Genomic DNA, 18,713 nt, shown 5'->3' on the forward strand with positions numbered 1-18,713 from the left:
TCTAAGATGAACCCCCCAGCCTCAAAAGCCATCCGCTATCTATCATATTCACTAGTCCTTGCTTGTAGAGCATGTAGAGATCCTTAGATTTTATCTTAAAGCTGTAAGTAGGTCTCCACAACATCCTATCGACCGTATCATGGCTAGGAATAACTATGGATAAGATCTTGCATGCCAACCTATCTCTAAATTGTTGGATAAGGAAGGGAGTATTCCACCTCTTTTCTCCCATTAGAAATAGGTCCCAAACCCTCAAACCCACATTAGCCTCTTGATTGATAGTGGTTGGCCATTGGACCAAAGGAATATGAGACACCCAAGCATCATTCAACACCTCCATCAACGTGCTATCACCAATAGACCATCTAATATTTTGTAACACAATCTAAGCATGGGCACATACCTCCTTCCAAATGAATGAACTGTTATGAGCTAGCTGAGAAATATGAGGAGCAGTCCAAGTCCCATACTTGGCTCTCATCAGAAAGCTCCACAAAATGCCAGTCTCAAGGATAACCTAGCAGCATGTTTGGCCAACATCACCTTCCTCGTGGTCATTAGCGACTAAATCCCTAAGCCTCCTTCCCAAAGTGGCTAACGCACACTATCCTAAGCAACAAGATGAACCTTCTTTACCTCTCCCATGGAGCTCTAGAGTAAGTTCTTGGATATTTATTCCAACTTTAGTAAGAAGTACTTTGGCAATATAGTGTTAGTCATGAGGTAGATAGGGATAGATATGAGCACTAATTGCACTAGGGTCACCCTACCCATCATTGAGAGGAGCCTTGCTTTCCATCCATCCAACCTCTCTCTGGTACTCTACTTCATGGTCTCACATTCAGCCTTCCTAAGTCTTCGACCTATAATTGGCACCCCTAAGTATCTCCACAAGCCATCCAACTCGCCAACTCCAAGCGCCTCTTTAATTGCATTCTTCAATTATGGTTTAATTTTAGGGCTAAAACAAACAGCAATTTGATTTGGTTCACTTTCTAACCAGACACCATACAACAGCCCACCATAATCTTAGCTTGAGTAAGTAGGAGGCAATTATCAATAAAGAAGAGGGTTGCTTGAGCCCCTAGAAAAGGCCAATATACCTCTAGCATTTGGTCCAAAGTGTGCACTCTAGATCTAGACAGAACATCAAAACAAATAGCAAAAAGATAAGGAGAAAAAGGATAATCTTGGCGAAGCACAACTTACAAGTAGAAGAATTTTGCCAATATGCCATAGCCAACGAAGTCAAATAAAACATAAATATTATCTGATCTGAGCCAAGAAATAATTTTTTTTTCTTTTTTCTTTATTAATGAAATCATGCCGCTGGAACCATGTAATTTCTTGGCAATTGCAAATTGAAGCTGTCGTTACCCAAATCATATTGATTGGGCAAGATTAATTCTGGAAGGCATTCAACATCACGACAGCCTTCGTCCTAACCCTAACCATTTGCAGCCTCAATTCTACTATTTTAAATTGGCGGAAGTAGAAAATAGCCATGGTTGAATAATCATCGGAGAAATGCGATTAAAAAAGGACTATAAAATGTGGTCAACGTGGAACAAACTTAATCATCTTGACATCAGTAGTGACCACAAAATGATACTTTTAAATCGAGAGGACGAGGTATAGAGATGAAATAGTACATTATTCCTAAAGCATATTTCAGTACCAAAATTGAACACTCCCCTCTAAATCTAACATTTTTTTTTGGTACATAATCTAACATTTTGAATAAGCTCAAATGGAAACAATTGTAGTTCGAAGGCACCCAAAAGTAAATGGAGTGTTTTTTTCTCCTCAAATATGGTGGGAATGCCACTTCGCAAAATTGAACTCAAAACCTCTACCCAGCATGCACTGCCACCGAAATGGGTGCAAACCACCTGGAACAAGTCATGTTAGCATACCCTCGTCAATATTATGGCACGGATTTAATATAAAACAAGCCTTCTGAGATCTATTTTGACATCTCGCCTGCCATATTGTGATTTTTCTTCCACATTTTAACTTTCTTACAAGACAAACCAGCATGCTGCAACAGCTGCGAATCCATAAAATGCACACAGAAAACCCAAACTCCAACTATTTCCAATCCTTCACATTAACTATTTTCCGCTCTAACAAAAATTCAAAGAGCAAAACTATCTAGAAACAATCTTCTGCCATTCATTGCGGTCTGTTTACATCTGTCTCCAAAGGACAAAAAAAAAATTAAGCAAACAATGAATCATTTAATTTCACACGATGACTATTGTTGCGGTTACCTGCGTCCTTGACAGCATTCAAACCAAGTTTCAACCTTCAGTAAATGGTAACAGAGAGGCAGGAAAGAAACATTATCAAATAAACATCATTCAGCACATAGAAGATAAAGATATACCAGGAACTAGCATATTATTTAAAAGAAATTCTTGATACGATCCAAACTACCATCATAGCAAGCCAGCGCGTCCTGAAATTATATCAGGAAAATTACAGACACCACCTTGTTTTCATGGCCGTGAGCAAGATTGGTGGAGGCATTACGAACGTCTCCAGATATACAGTCAGTTTTAATAGGGAACGATTATAGATTCTATGAGCTCCTGAAGTGGAGCAAGCTCCTTCTTGTCAATCAAGCCAAACTCCTGCATCAAATACATACAAATGTCAGCAAACTAGAACTTTCTTGAATCGACTGTATCGGGTACATGACACCACAAATATAGAACTAGCTCAAATGAAATAACATATTATGCACCTTGCAGTAATAAAAGTTTGCAACCACCAACCAGTAACATAAATTCATGAAATTAATGAAAATAGAATGACATGCAATATGCTGTCCTCTGCAGAATTCATGGTTCCAATGGTTGGCAAGGAACTACAGCTTAAAGGAAGCTTCTGATTCTATGCACGTCTCCTATGCAAAGTACAGATCTGACCTCAAAATGAGCCAATTCAGCTAGAAACTTGGACTCAGACAGGGTCAGGTTCCCCAGAACTGTTCCAATTTGTAGAAGAAATAAAGATCACTTAATAGAGGATCTACTGAAAATAAAACTTGACAGGACCAAATGAGTTAGTTGGGTAGGCAAACCTTCAAGGGTCGAATGCCGGTAGAGGCCACATGGAAATATTTTCAAAAGGATGTTTAATAAAAACACAAGATTTAGTATCTATAGGAACATTCCCACATGCAAAAGGGCAAACCCCTTTTGATTTAGAGCAATCCACCTGTGTTAGTAGCTCCAGTAGATTTAACTACTCTTTCACTAAGTAATTCTATTCAAGGAAAGAAATTCATGAGGCTGAAAGAAGACACTTCGAGACCATGGTATAGCTGTACTTTAAACCTTGAATTTAATTTTTGAGGCATCCCAGAAGGTAAAATGATTTCATTACAATTAGCTGCTTTGCTCATAATGTGTGCCTCTGCAACAAATGCAGTACCTGTATCAAACCTTGCTTCTTTACTCTTTTTGTACCCAGAAAAACTTTAGAGGGTCATTCCTGAGTTCACAAGTTTACACCATGTCACTAATAAGTTAGGTCCCCTATTAGCTAGCAAGACTTTTAGGTTCATAAAAAGACCCCTATTTTCTCATTACTGCCAGGCCAGGAAGTTGGTAGTTCCTCATCGAGGACTGTTGTTGAGAGTCAGTAGGAAAATTTTCCAAAGCTTGACATATCACAACTTAATCCATAAAGCTAACCAGATACTGATGGAATGAGGCCAATGCACTACATGAATTCAAGTTTCTTATAACAAAGTGTATATTGTGCAATCCTGTTCATGTTAACTTCCTCATTGTCATTAGGGCTGAGCCTGGTGGGAAACTATATTAAAGTTCCTATGGATTGAACTTCATTTAGCAAGAAAAAAAAAGAAAGCTTTTTACATCTTTCATTCATTACAGTTTGCACCTATTTGCATAATTGTCCATAAGATAAAAAGCCTAGACAATTGTAGGTGAAACAATAATAGAGATGCTTCAGTAAAAAATATTGAAGAACAATAATGTAAACAGTGGGAAATAATATTTTGAGGAAAAACAAAGACAACGCTACCATGCAAAAGGTACTCCTTCACACACCAAAACAAGCACACACGCGCACACAGAGACCCCATCAGTTGACATAAACTTGCTATAAACTATGCAAGCATGGAGATACATTAAGAGTGGATCTTCGGAAAATCTAAAAGGTAAAGAAAGTTACAAGATATATAACAGTCAAATACAGCACAAGTTTTGATATTGATACTTGGTCAATAACTACCTAATTATTGTATAATGAATTTATATATAGGTCATTTAACAGAGTTTAATATGCAATAGCTTAAATTACTATAATCCATAAAATAACACTAACTACTACACTATATTGTGGATCACATATCACACTGAGGAACCTACCAGGTGGCTAATTAGCAAGCCTCATTGTTACCTATATAGCAAGTCTACATTAAATGTAATAAGTAAATTCTCTATCATTAAATTCAAATCATTCAGTTAGAGTAACTTGCATGGATTAATGAATATGACAAATCAAGCATATTCACTTGAATAAGTGGAGCATATGGGACATAAAAGTCTAATCCCAACTCATGATTCAAGGTTATAGCGCACATTATAATTCATCCATGATAATGTGAATTTTCGTAGTTTTGTGAATTTTTCTAGAGTTGGCAAGTGCCCATGTCCATGTACCGCATGTGCATTTAAAAGCTAGTGTCTGTGTGATTATGCTGAAATATCTAAGGATGGTACGCAACACATCAAGCATAATAAGTTACCAAAAAGTGGTGAATGATACTTTTTTCTACTATTTTTGAGATTAGGAGTGGATAATCCCCGATAATCCCCACCTTTTCTATCCCATACCCACCTACCCTCGAGGGGCTGACTAACTGCAATAAAATCCCCAGCCCCTGCTGAAGTGGTAAGGGGTGATACCATCCAAGCAAGAGTGCTCAAGCACTGGGTGGTCGAAAGGTGTTGAATGTTACGAATGGCAAACATGTGATTTTGTGATTTAGTAGGCAAAGGAGCATACTTTAACTTAAATAATGTAACTAGAAAGGATTTCTATCAGCAGTTAGGTGCTCTAACCAATAGGGTGGTCTTATACGACCCTGATAGTGTAGGTCTTGATATGCTCCCAACTTATGGATGCTTGAACAAATTAAATAATCATTTTATGAACTTTTAGATGAATTTCAAATCTTGGTTTCAGTTTCAGCCAGGTTTATGGAGTTCACATTTTGGCAGTATTGCAAGTTCCACTACAAGTTTCAATTTTCAGTAGAGAAAATCAAGAAAAAAAAGTAAAAGGCTTTGAGATAATAGGAGAAAATACAAGAAGACAATAAAAGATATCAGATAATATTTTAAGAGTATTTTTTGTTGATGTAGATACTGTATTTGTATAGTTTCGACAGTACCAGACTTAACATTGGCACTTGTTTCTATGAATATATATTCTTTATTTCTCAATTCCTTAGAATTCATCACAGTTAGCAAGTTGAAGCTTTATACAACTGACTGCATTAAATTCATTTTCTTTATTTTCTAGTAGAAATTCCAAATATATTAAATTATTGTATTTTTGAAGGCTAAGTAATTATTAATCAACTGCATGTAATTATAGAATGTTATATTTATTTTATGTAGAAAATAAGTTATTTATTTGAATTGCCTTATATTTAGTTCGCCTTAGTATTCATAATGTGTTGTAATAAAGGCCATTTTTGAGGCCTCGAACCATCGAAGTTCACATTCATTTATTATCTCAGCCTTTAACTCAAGAAAAAGAACACAAAATTAACAAAAATTAACATTTGTAGCCTCTCCTAATACTGTACAAAAGCAGCAATAGTTCTCAACATTTCAATTCCGGTAATAACTGTAATTAGATGCCTACTTTAAAGACTTAAACCATGCTAAAACTTATATAGGAAAGAGATTCGGGCATTGCTGGACTCCAAGGGGTCAAAAGGAAAACTTTCCTCAAGTTGGAATTCCTATGATGAATTCTATGCAAGATAAGAGTTCCATGTGTTCCAGAAGGCAAATTCATAGTGATTTGTTGGTACCAGCAAAACTTGAGAACTTATCTAACATAATACAGCAAATAAATCAAGAAGGTAATATTAGAATCTAATATGCATCTAATCCTAAGCAGTCTAATTTCTTTAATCTTTTAAAAACATATTCTACATCCGAAATCTTTAGCTGGCATGTGCATTTACATATGCATTATAACTAGTGCAATCATAACCATAACCATTCAGCCTTTTCCCAATGATTTAAGATCGGCTTTATGGATCATCATTCACCTTCAAATTCAGATCAATTTCATAGTTTTTGACATATTATTCACAACCAAATGTCAATCTGACATCAAGTCCTCTACCCTTCACATCCCAGCTTGGGACAGGCCAATGTACTAGTATACTTCAATTAATAAAGGAATAACCACAATATGATTGTAAACACCAAAATAGTGCTTAAAAAACATCTATAGCTTTCTTCAATTAGTTTCGGTCAAAACTGGCTGAAACCAATGAAATTGGATCCAAATGGGCCAATACTGTTGAAACTAGTGCTTTAGAAGGCAGATGCAGTATGCAGGCGGTCAAGGGATTACATAAAGCATAGCCATATGCAGGCCGCATCTGTGGATATATATATACACACACACATGTACATATACATATACATATACATATATATACACACAAAAAAAATACAAATATGCAATTCGGGTTTAGGGTGTGTATGTGGTTAGTATTTTTAATTATTTAAAAATAAATAAAACAAAACAAAAAAGAACAAGAATGATTGTAATATTCAGTAGCAACATTAATAACAATAAGTAACAATTAAAGCTACTATCAGGTACTTAATACATAATAGCAATAGTTATAACATAATTAACAAATTGATATTCTTATACCCATATCAGGCCTGTCTAAAACCAATATCCAACCTTTCCATCAGTATGAACCACTCCACCTGTGCTGAACCATATAAGGATGTGTAGTACATGTGGCCTAATAAGCTAAGTTGGCATATAGCAGCTGCACAATGCTAGGTTACTACCTTGTAGGTCCATATGCAATGACCGCAAATTGTAACTGCATGTTGGCAATACAGTGCAGTTAGGAGGCACCATGTCACATACCATATATGCAGCCTTATGAAAACTAGCTGAATCATTTCAGCCTCAGCTGAAACAGATTGGTTCCTTCCAAAACATTTATCTTTGATTTATACATAGATATTTCTCTTAGCACAAATGAATTAGGCAAAGCAGCCCCTAAGATGTATCAAGAATAATGGTTGATTTTAAGAGGTTGGGCTCCTCGAGGACTCCTTGTCCAGTTAAGGCATATGAACCTTAAATACAAATTCAGGTGCAAGTAATTAATATTCTCATGAGTCTCAATACAACATAAATTTGTATTCAGTACTAGCTGAATAGTTGGCCCCTTTATAAATCTAAATCGGGCTTTTTCGCCAATTCTTTCTCCCTAAAAAGAAAATAAGAGTTGGCCCTTTGCTAGGCTCTTGTAATATTTTATTTTGAGTAGGTCTTATCATGCGGACCAGGATTGGTTGACAAAGAAGGGCTACAAGCTAACTATCAAATACTATTCCTGTAATTGCTTCAACAATGTCTAGATCCTATTTTAGTTAGGAACTGAATGAAGTGATTGGATTGCAGATGTGAGCTATCAGTATGTTCAATTGATCCATCTCCTATAGTGAAATAAATTTTTAGCAAGATAGTGTACATCCTTTTATCCATGTGTTTTTCCCCTCATACCACATTGCATCAACATACATATGTTTGACTCCCCTATCTTCATATCTGAATTTTAGGAATCTCGTTGTGTCTAGCATATGTAATTTTAAATCACTATTGCATGATGTTCATTCCATACTAAGTATGATATGTACTACAATAATCATTTACTCATGTATATGACTAAATTCTACAACATTGAGAAAAAATAGAAATAAATATCTAGCTGTTAATTTCATAATAGTTTTCAAATGAACTCATTATGCCTACAATATTGACCAAAAGAGAAATGCAGAAGCCCAATAATTTCAGGCTGTCAATGAGATTTATAGCACCCTGATGTAAGGCTGAAATCACTGGAAGAATCCTTATGAAATTTATCAAAGTACTTGCATGGAATAAATAATATTGGATTAAACAACTGGCAGAGACATGACAACCTATGAGGTCCTATGTTGTTCTATCAACACATTTAGCCAGTTCAAAGCCACCACATTGTCCTTCTGAACAAGGCATAGTCGTTTAGTTTACTATTTCAGAATCTTTACAAGATCAATTGTCATCTTAAAGCAAGCTAGGCCGAATTAATTTTCAAGTATTGAATTGGTTTGGCTCCCAAAATGTATAAAGACTCAGCTTGTGGCTGCACTTGCCTAGTCAAGTTGAAAATTGATTGAGTATTTGCTTCAGTGTATTTATTATCCAAGGATACAAGTGCTAGTCCATGCCAGCAGTGATCCACTGCACGTTGCAGCAGGGTATTGACCTGTCTAGACATGTGCCTACTAAGTCTTTTTCTCGTGATATGGCCCATGTCAGCAATGCAAGTGTATCGGCAGAGCACATACCTTGTCAGCCACTAGCAAGCACATAAACCAGCATGGTCAATTGAATCTTTGATATTACCCTTATCTCCTAATGTTCATAATTCAATGGTTCTTGAATCAAAGACTCACCAGCAATGGTTTAAATCTCGGTAACAGGCCATGTCTCCATTTAATCCTGGAGGGCCGGGGAGCTGCTGCGCGGAGGAGGCGGAGGCTGGAGAGCTGTTGCGCGGAGTCGAAATAGGAGATCGGAGGCGGAGTCCCTCCTCCGCTTCCTCTGCACGGCGGCTCTCCAACCTCCGCCGCCTCTGCGTGGAGGCGGTTGCTATGCAGAGGTGGCGGAGAACGGAGATTGCCGCGCGGAGTCGAAATAGGGGAGTAGAGGCGGAGCCCCTCCGCCTCGGTGCGGCGGCTCCCCGGCCTCCGCCGCCCCGGCGCGGCGGCTCCTCGGTAGGGGTGGCAATCGGGTCGGGTCGGACATAAACGGATCGGGTCAGATGCAGGTCGGGTCAAAAAATCATAAACCTGAACCCAACCTGTTTATTTAAATAGGTCAGAAATTACAACCTAAACCTGACCTATTTAATAAACAGGTAACCCGACCCGACCCATTTAACCTGTTTAATAAATAGGTACTATTTGCCCAACTCAATCCGACCTGTTTAACCCGTTTACCCGACCCGTAAAGATAAATCTCTCCTCCCCTCTTTTCCTCTTAACTATATATTATAATCTTGTTGGCGTTTACCATTCCGTGTCTAATAAATATTAAATAATAACATGACTTCTCCCATCCCCATTTGCCTCCTCCCACCCTTCGTCTCCCACCAACCTCTGGCACCCTGCTCCCTCTATAAAGTCTCCCTCGCTCTAGTGATTGAAGCAATAGTGGAAGTCATCGATGAAGAACTAGCAGCAAAAACAACCTGCACATCCTTCCATGCTCTCTTCTTCCAGCTCCCAACTCTTTCGATGTCTCTCAAACTTCCTTGTCTTTGGCCTCGATCTGGCTTCTCGTCACTTTCTTCGGCCGAGTGCCGAGTCTGCCGACGGGGAGGAGTGAGAAGTGAGAACCCAAGCCCAAAGATGGCGTTGCGGCAAATGGGCGAAGGATGGAACTCGGAAGAACTAAGAAACAGGAAGCCGGAAGGAAGAACCGAAGTCCGAAGAAGAAGAGGAACGCTGCTCTCGCTCTGGTCCTCACTCCTCCATCCTCTAGACGATTAGACCCATGGATAGCTGGACTCTGGTTACTACGGCGGAATGGCAGATGGAGAAGACGCACTATGTTAATGGTCCTATGGGCTATCCAGCTATGGACGGCAGGAGGATGGTCATAGACTCACAGTCTCATAGAGGCTATGGACTTCCTCAAGCTTTACCTTTTCAAACACGCAAATGGGTGTCATTAATATTTAATCAAAACTCTTGCAAATAGGGAATTGCGGGAAGACGTGTCAGAGGATGAGAATTGACAGCAATCAATGTTGAGTTCGGAAAGTCCTTAGACATACTGAGCTGCTCTGTTTTAAAGAGTATTTACTCATGTCAAATCGATAAACAGTCTGGTACGATAAGTCATCTTATCGTTGGAGCATTGGCGAGCGTGTTTAGAGCTCCGAGTAGACAGTAGGAGGCTTTTTTTTTGGATTTGGGCTGGCTCTAAACGGGTTAAACGGGTTAGGCAGGTTAGATATCTAAAATATGCATCCGACCCAATTAATAAACAGGTTAAACGGGTCAACCTGTTTATGATAGGTCGAATACGGGTCGGGTTAGCGGGTCGGGTCATATTTTGCCACCCCTACTCCTCGGCCCTCCGCTGGCCCTCCGCCGGCCTCACACAGCCTCTCTCTTCTCTCTCTCTTTTCCTTTCTTCCGTTTTTCCTCTTTCCCACCTTTTCTACTGTGCGGTACAGGCCCAGCACGAAACGACATGGGGCCATATCGACCTGCACCATAGGGCAACTAGTCCGGAGCCTCGTACCGGTACAACAGTTCTTGCTCAATACCATATTGTTTTGATAAAAAATAGGATTGGGACGGTGTAGACACCGATTCTCTCTTGAACCAGGATGTATCGACTGTCCTGGTTGCTTCCAGCACTCAGGATGGGTAGGATGGACTGGAACAACTATTTTTTTATTTTTTTTCCTTTTTATTCTTGTTGTTTTGGCAGTTTTGAACTATCTTGGCCATAGAGTACCATCTGTTGGCCTCCACCTCCCCTTTCTTTCTTCCTCTTCCTCTCCCTCCCTCCTCCGCTCTCTCTCTTTTCCTCTTTTCCTTTCTCCTTCTCCTCCTCCGTCGCTGGTTCTCATTTTCATTGCCAGAACTGTCCCGATCTGCCACCGATACAGCTCGATATGCCCCAAACTAGACAGTTCAAGATAGCTCCACCGACCATGGTATTGAGGATACTATCTCATTCCAACGGATCTAATCCTGGTATTGAGGATACCTTGTTATATCATGTCAATCAAATGCTTAGCTATGTCATCGGTCACATGCTACGGCAAATAATAATAAAATCAAATTCATATCAGTCCATACTGGTCTATGTCAGTGTCTTGACTAGCAACACTAGCATAGACTGATATGCACAATATTGGGGGACTCGCCGCCCTAACCATGCCTGCATCTTGACAGCAAGATATGTGACATAGAGCACAGACTAGCATGACAATGTAATTACAATCCATGGTTTCCAGCAGGGTCTAGAAACTAGTCCAAATTTGATAAGTGAGGACTTGTCCTGTAGCACTGGCATAGTATGTACCATGCATGCTAGTTCTTGGCACACAATGGCACCGTGGTGTACCGAACATTTGCATACAGCTAGCATTCAACACACAGTTTATAACTTTATATCATTTAGGTTCCATGTGACATAAAGGCATTAGAACAGAAAGTATTTCCAAAACAGCTATGCTGACAGACAATTTAATCCATAAGACATTCCCAATTATCTTCTAAAGTTACATTGTAGAATTTTATTACCTTTCATCTCCTTGGATTTTCTTGTTCAGAAGGTAAGGATTTTAAGCTGACTTACCAATGACCACGAGTGATTAAAATTTTTTGGCCTCATAACTACATAGTTAACAGGGGAAGCTGTCTTTATGAAAGGCTGCTAAACAGATTAGGTTGATGCCATCTCAAACCAGAACCAATCAAAAAACTACAACTTGGAGCCATTGAGATAGTTCTAGAAAAAACGCTACAGTTTCATTTCGATATAGAAGACAACCATACCAAAATATCTGACTAATTAGTATGTTGATCTAACTTAATCATTGATACGAGCTTGAAATTGAAGAAGATTTTATCTAGATCAAGTTATATAGTCACCAACCTATTGGTGCCATACATTTGAATTTAGAAATATATACATATGGCAGATGGCCTAGATGAAATCCAGAAATAAGATCAAACTTCAAGAAACAGGTAACCAATAGTTCCACTGAAGCGGGGAAATTGCTGAATCAGCATGAATCTTCATTTAAAATCATAACATCCCAGCATGCTTGACCACATAAATAATATAGTTCAATCACATAGTGAGTATTTGCAAGATAATATGCTGAGAAAGTAAGCGCAACATTTTATTCTTTTTAGGTGACAGACAGCATATGCTAGTTTACAAACCAAACCAGTAACAATACGTTGCTCCCCTCAACAATATGAAATACGTAACTTGTAAAGTACATGTGCATGTAAACATGAGTCTAGACCTTATCTAGTGCTATCAGAAACTTCAAATAGATAACACTTATAAAATATTCATAAAAGAAAAGTACTAGCACGTAAGAAATCTTACATATGTAAACAGAATGAAATGCTTGAAGCAGGTGTTAAGATGAGCCTCTTCCTTGAGACTGACTATCTTCTGAAAATGAGAGTGGTATATGTGCGCGTAAACGCGGAATAAACGCTTGAATATAGTCCTTACAACTTCTTTAAAATTTGGAGGAAAAGGTGTTCCTAAAAAAAAAAAAGACTGAGTAAGTAAACATGAGGAAGAGCATAATTATAACCATGTCCACTAAGCCTTATCCCAATTATCTGGAGTAAATGCCACTGCAAGAGATATAAAATTCTTTGCATCCATATTATTTCCAAAATACTACCAAGCCTTTGAGGAAATATGGATTCGTTATCAAGCTGAGCTTCAATCCAGTCCATCAGATACTCAACATATTTTGGTGCAGAAACTTCTATGGGCTTCTTTATTTGCACACCATCAGCCCACCTATACTCGTACCTGCATAATTTCCCTCTCATATGTATGAATTGATTTTGCATCCATGCAATTGAAATTATATATAGGGAACAGCTTCTGTTAAGGTAGACAGTTTATTTAATTTTGATTACAGTGAAGAACAAAAATCATCCTACATTTTGCATTTAATATATAACAATGAAACCAATAAGATACTTAAACATGGTCATACAATCATCTGCTATTTCAGTTGCATTACATCTTATAGGACAGTCTATGACATAAAATTTACGAAGTTTCACCACAGAAGAAAAATTCTAGATGTTGATACACAACCTTCGAGTTGAGAAAGCTGTGACTCGAAGGAAAGACATGAAAAAGGATGCATGAAAATTGAAGTATATGAATAATGTTACTGCATGAAAGAGCAAACCGGTTCGTATAAATCCAGTTCAAAATTATAGGTCATAAAGTTTGCTGCTTTGTCTAAGGGCCACCCACATCAATACGAAGCATGCACTGTTTAGAGATGATGTGGTCCTGGGAGTCTTAACAGGGAAGCATTTGCAGATAATGGTAGAAGAGATCATATTAGGAAGTTCCTTTTGGAAATAACTAAATAAGGCATGATTTATGGTTTAGTTTCTATCTGTAAAAGATTAATTGAGTGGGATGGAAATGTTAACTGTCATAACTCATAAGAATATAATCCAGATAACTAGAAGTCATAAGTCACACAAGGAGGACAAACTACAGCCAGTTGGCCAATCTTGAGGTCAAAAATCCATAAAGAACGTATCAATGGAATCAGTTCCCTGACATTGTAAGGCTTATTCAAGAAGATAATGTGGCATTTTACAGGATGTAAGCAAAAAAGAAAAAGTGAAAAAGAAGCTGATGAAAAATGTATTAACAAAATATGGACAGAAGAAAGAAGCTCAAGTAATTCATGACATAGGCAAGGAAGTTTATATCTAATATATGATTTTGTTGAATTAATAGATATGATGTAAAATGTAAAGGTGTAGAAAAATGTAAATTAATTGATAAACATCAATTCACATGAATGCCAGATGGTTATGTTAGAGAAGTCTTAATTTCAACATGTTCCAACTTGAAATAATATACTCAATTTCCATAGTCTAATTATAAGAAATATACGAGCATTTTGCTAGTGACTTAAACTATGAATAACTTGTAGAGCAAGCATGAGAGAACAAAACAAATAGAGAGGAAGTAGCAGTTTTATTTCTTGGAAGCAGATTTTAAAAATGCAAAACATGGAATTAACCTTTACTGAATCAAAGCATCAACCATATAAATCAAGTTTCCTGATTCCTGTGGTGCAAGTTATGGTACTAACTCCACTCAGAGATATATGATATTCCACCATGATAAGAATACAAAGAAACTGCTTTGAAATGTCGAAGCATCGAGATTAAAGGCATAACATATAGCATCAATCATGACTACAAGTAACACAATAATCATTCAAACATCAAAGTTGTCAAACAAGGCAATAAAAAGTAAAAAACATTAGGAGGTGACAATCCTCACTAATTTTTTATAATTTCAATATCAACTTAAAATAAGTTCCCAGTAAAGTGATAAAACATACTTTGGCCCTGCAGTCATCATTGGACAGCTCTCAGGTGTGCAAAATTCTGTGAGCGTGCCATAGAGCAGATTCACCTGGTTGAAGAAATCCACAGCTGAATAACAAACATCCCAAAAACAAGGATTTAGCCTCTAGACCAGCATCAAAATCTTGAAAAGTCTGACGGAATGGAACCAAAACAACTTATCTTTAAACATTTAATTAAGCTGCATCCATTCACTTATTCAGTGAGCTAACTTAAAGGCAGTACTTCTATCAATTGAAACAAATCCCCAAAGGAAAAAAAAAAAGAAAATAAAAGAGGACATTTAAAGAAAGGTAGCATATGCTGAGAAAAGCCAAATTCAACAAGAGAAAGAATATTACTATTGACGGCAAGCCACTCGTTGAAATCCTCCCCAGGAGGAAGCCTTACTGCTTCCCTAAGGTTTCCACTACCCAAAGTGGCATCTATATGTTTTCTGAGTTGTGCGCCCTGCATATGGAAAAAAAGGCAAAAAGTTATGAAATCATCATAAAATTCCCTACATAGACTTATAATAATTTTTGCTGCACGCTGTGATATACTTTTGAAATTAAAACAAATGTTAAGTGAGCTTAAAGGATTTTACCTCTGCATGAAGTTGTCATTAGTAAGAATTGTATTTAAAGTTCACATTAGCATTTTTCACAAAAAATGAATAGTTAAATGAGATGCAAAACCAATATATCACTCTACTGCCCCATTATTTCTTGAAGGGTATGGTAAGCAAAGTGATATAAGCCCAAGCAATTGTTTATTATATTTGGTAATAACTTCTGTAAACAATTGAAAAAATATAAAGGATTTTAGAAATTCAATCCTTTTCTATTCACAAATTTTTCACCCAGTTCACGGAATAAGAGATGAGTAGGCAAAAATACAGAGAAAGAAGTCGAAAATGCATTACTGGCAGAAGTTTAAGAAGTATAGTTATCCAAAACTTAAAACTAAATTAATAAAGTGAGAATAATTTTGCAATAATACAAGAAATCGTTCTCAAAGTAGCAAGTCCTTGAATCAGAAATGAAACAAAAAAATAATAACAGAAGATATAAATTGACATTTTAAATCTAATTTAAGTCATGTAATCCTTAATTGAAGAACAAAATGATCATATGTCGTTAGAGAGCCAACCTTGCTACCAGATGGCGCACTCTTTTTTGGTCGGAATGTCCTTTGGTTCCTGAAATGGAGGAAAGTGATATAAGAAGAATTGTAGAAGGAAAGAGCTAAAAGCCAAAAATTTTCAGTCATACATTTTAAAACCTTCACTGATCCAGCAGTATCACTGCCAGACTTTCAATCCAAATTCTTTTACATGTATCCAACAGAAAGAAAGGAGATAAAATCAGAATGTCTATTAACCAGCTGCATCCTAAGATATTATTTAGAAAAAACTTATGTTATCAAAATTAATCAAAAAATAAAAAAGAAAAGAAAATCCAGCATGGATATCCAATGTAATTCAACTAAATGTAGGTAGAGAAGAGCACCATAAAATCATAAAATGAGACTTTTCTCCCTTGGTTTTTCTAAATAATGCACCAAACAAGTAGTATTCAAAAAAAAATACAGAAAGAATCCTTTTGTAAGTAAATATGATATATTAAAACCACATTCAAAATTTCCAAGTTTTCATGCCACTTTTATGAAGATCCACTGCAACTCCTGTCATTTCTATCTAGAGACTCCAATTCCATAATCTTATACAAGAGACAGAATTAGTAAAACACTTTTGATGAGGATAGACTTTCTCTTTTATATGACTTCTCTTGGAAACTGTTGACCTGATGGGTAACTGAAAATGTCATAACGCTACAACCAATTTCTTCACAAATATAAGGTCACTATGATATATAAATCAAATATATGAAATACAAGATCTTAAATGCTATAAATAGGGGCACATCTCCATGCCTATTTTGCTCATAGTTAAACTATCACAAATGGTAGTTGATTACACTATCCATTTAGGCTACTCGTGCATTTCCTTTGACTGATTCATTTTTACTCTATCTTCCTAATCTTATCAAACAATTGAATTAATGCCTTCATTTAGCCATTTTTCCTACATAATCTCATGCTCATGTGTGCATTTAACTGCTCATTTTCTCAGTTCACGCAGCAAAGGTTGTCAGTTTTATGGAGTAGAGGTGAGTGAGAGTGTGAGACCATTAAAGTCCCAGAACTCAAATGTTTCTTGCATCTACATCTTAAAATCCCATTATTAAAGCCAAAGAAATGTTTGCTATAGCATAAAGAGATTCTTCCCATCTCCATTTTCTGTCATTAACCTTGCAGGCAAATGGACCACAAATAACTGGATGAGCTAAAAATAAAATAAAATAAAACAATCTAGACATCTGAGTATTAATTAAAATTGGATAACCTGCCATAATCACATATGCACTTCATTCATCATGCTTTGATCACACATCAAGATGTCTCAGGTATCCAAGAAGCATAGTACTTCAAAAGTGCATCTCAAACACATTGATCCTCCTTTGCCTCAATAAAAGGAGATGCAAATTCTACAATGGCTTGGGAGCAAATTCTCCCTCACTGATCTCTGCACTTTGAATGAAAATCCTACCCGTAGAGGGCCTGCAACCCAGGCAAATGACCCTTTATTCAAGAAGTAGATTATTGCGGAAATAATCTGATTCTATACAGCAGTCCCAGATTAATATCCCAGTGTTATTATTCAAAAATCTATTCCAATCTAGTTTTTTTTTGTTTTTTTTTTCTTAAACATCTGCTGCAACCGAAATGAGCACACTTGACAATATGTTGCTTGATTACCTTCTTAATCGTTTCAGTACGTTGTTGCCCCTCATACTATCAAAACATCAATTTGAAACTGCCATGCAATCTCCCTGAGTTCCACTTTCCAGGTTCCAAAGCCAAATTTTTAAAAGAGACCTAACATATTATTCATCCAACTACTTTGTTTTATAATTCCTGCGTAAGATACTCATTAACTAACCATCCAGTTCCAAGGCCAAGATTCGATGTGCTTCATCAATTGCATTCAATACAGCAAAGAACCTCGACATATGTATTATACTTCATCGCAAAACATTTCATTACGGAGTAAGCCCCCAAAACAAAATAAACAAGAAGAAGTAATCAACTACTCACCAAATCAGCACAACCATCAGCAGCACTTCCGCTGTTTTAAGTTTTAACTTCTAATTGAGGTCAAGGAATCAAAATCACCCCTTTAAAAATTTAGCAAACCATCAAATAAGGTTGTCAATGGCACAAATGTGAAAGTGAAGCAAGAAGATTTGGACTATTATTCCATTCTCTGCACCAATTTCTTCCCTAAATTTGAAGCTTGTGAACTTTCAAAGAGATCAAAATATAAGAGTATTGAAAGAATTAGCAGCAGAAACGGATCAAACCCCAGGAAAAAACAAACAAAAGAACTCTCGAACCCAGCATCAGATCGGGAAACAATCGATGGAGATCGAGACGAGATGGAGAAAGGGATCGGATGGTACCTTCCGAGACCAAAGAGGCTCATCGCCGATTGGGTTTGGTCGACGAGATCGAGATCGAGATCGAGATAGAAATCGGGATCGAGAAAGCGCGCTCTTGGTTCCCTCTATCGCCCTTGTTTCGCTACTCGCTCGCTGTCTCGCTCAATTTCGATCCCTCCCGGCCCAAACTCCTTACGACATAAAGGAGTGAAGCCGGGAGGCATTCCCGACCTCCGGCAGGGCGAGGCTAGGCAGAACTACGCCCGCATAAGAGTTTCCACGCGGGACCAGGATTACCGCCCACGTTCTGCGATGACGCTATCTCATTCGTCTATTAATGCGCGTGTCGGGAGGACAGCAAGTGTCCGCACGAAAACTTACGTTGTAGAGACCAGAAGATGGAGCTGGGTGAGTGCGAGCAGCTTCCCGACTTGTCCCTAGCATAGCCTGAGCCCAAAAGGCACCAAATTGGAGCCCTTTTTTTAATAATTTTTTTAAAATTTTTGAAAAATTTATAAAATTATTTTAATTTTTTATCAAATATCTTAATATTTAAAAAATCTTCTAACCTTTGCTCTTATACCACTTCTGTCACGACCCCCGCCCCGTTACCGGCAGGCCGCCGCGACGGTCCTAGAGTGCGGGTAGGCATAAGGCCACCAGCCACCACGTAGAATCCTACTACTTATCAATCATCAATAAATTCTGAAAATTTTGGCATGATGCATGCACAAATGAT

At 37.5% G+C, this 18,713-nt stretch overlaps 1 protein-coding gene across 2 annotated transcripts; it reads right to left on the minus strand.

The window, feature by feature from the left end:
* Positions 1-2,083: 2,083 nt before the first annotated feature.
* LOC103724094 (MOB kinase activator-like 1A) lies at positions 2,084-18,326 on the minus strand. Of its 2 annotated transcripts, XM_088712211.1 has the most exons (8): positions 17,996-18,150; positions 15,746-15,800; positions 15,624-15,672; positions 14,834-14,942; positions 14,468-14,561; positions 12,758-12,891; positions 12,448-12,611; positions 2,387-2,636 (listed from the first exon to the last, which is right to left on the minus strand). In XM_088712211.1, coding segments are annotated over exons 2-8 (627 nt in total). In that variant the 5' UTR covers positions 15,748-15,800; positions 17,996-18,150; the 3' UTR covers positions 2,387-2,561. The 2 variants fall into 2 exon arrangements, with proteins under 2 accessions (XP_008813468.1, XP_088568337.1); XM_008815246.5 differs by lacking the exon at positions 15,746-15,800 and having other exon boundaries at positions 2,084-2,636; positions 17,996-18,326.
* Positions 18,327-18,713: the final 387 nt, after the last annotated feature.

The sequence above is a fragment of the Phoenix dactylifera genome, chromosome 16 (assembly GCF_051530095.1).
Source record: "Phoenix dactylifera cultivar Ajwa chromosome 16, Ajwa_hap1_PhDact_Kaust_v1.1, whole genome shotgun sequence".
NCBI classification, from domain to species: Eukaryota; Viridiplantae; Streptophyta; class Magnoliopsida; order Arecales; family Arecaceae; genus Phoenix; species Phoenix dactylifera.

What these genes read in the sequence shown, in the direction of transcription:
- LOC103724094 (XM_008815246.5), bottom strand. Translation starts at nt 18,018, where the DNA reads ATGAGCCTCTTTGGTCTCGGAAG. An exon ending in ATGATGACTGCAGGGCCAAA is followed by an intron (nt 12,892 to 14,467) that starts GTATGTTTTATC and finishes GAAATTATGCAG; the next exon opens with GTACGAGTATAGGTGGGCTG. An exon ending in CATATTTCCTCAAAGGCTTG is followed by an intron (nt 12,612 to 12,757) that starts GTAGTATTTTGG and finishes TTTTTTTTTTAG; the next exon opens with GAACACCTTTTCCTCCAAAT.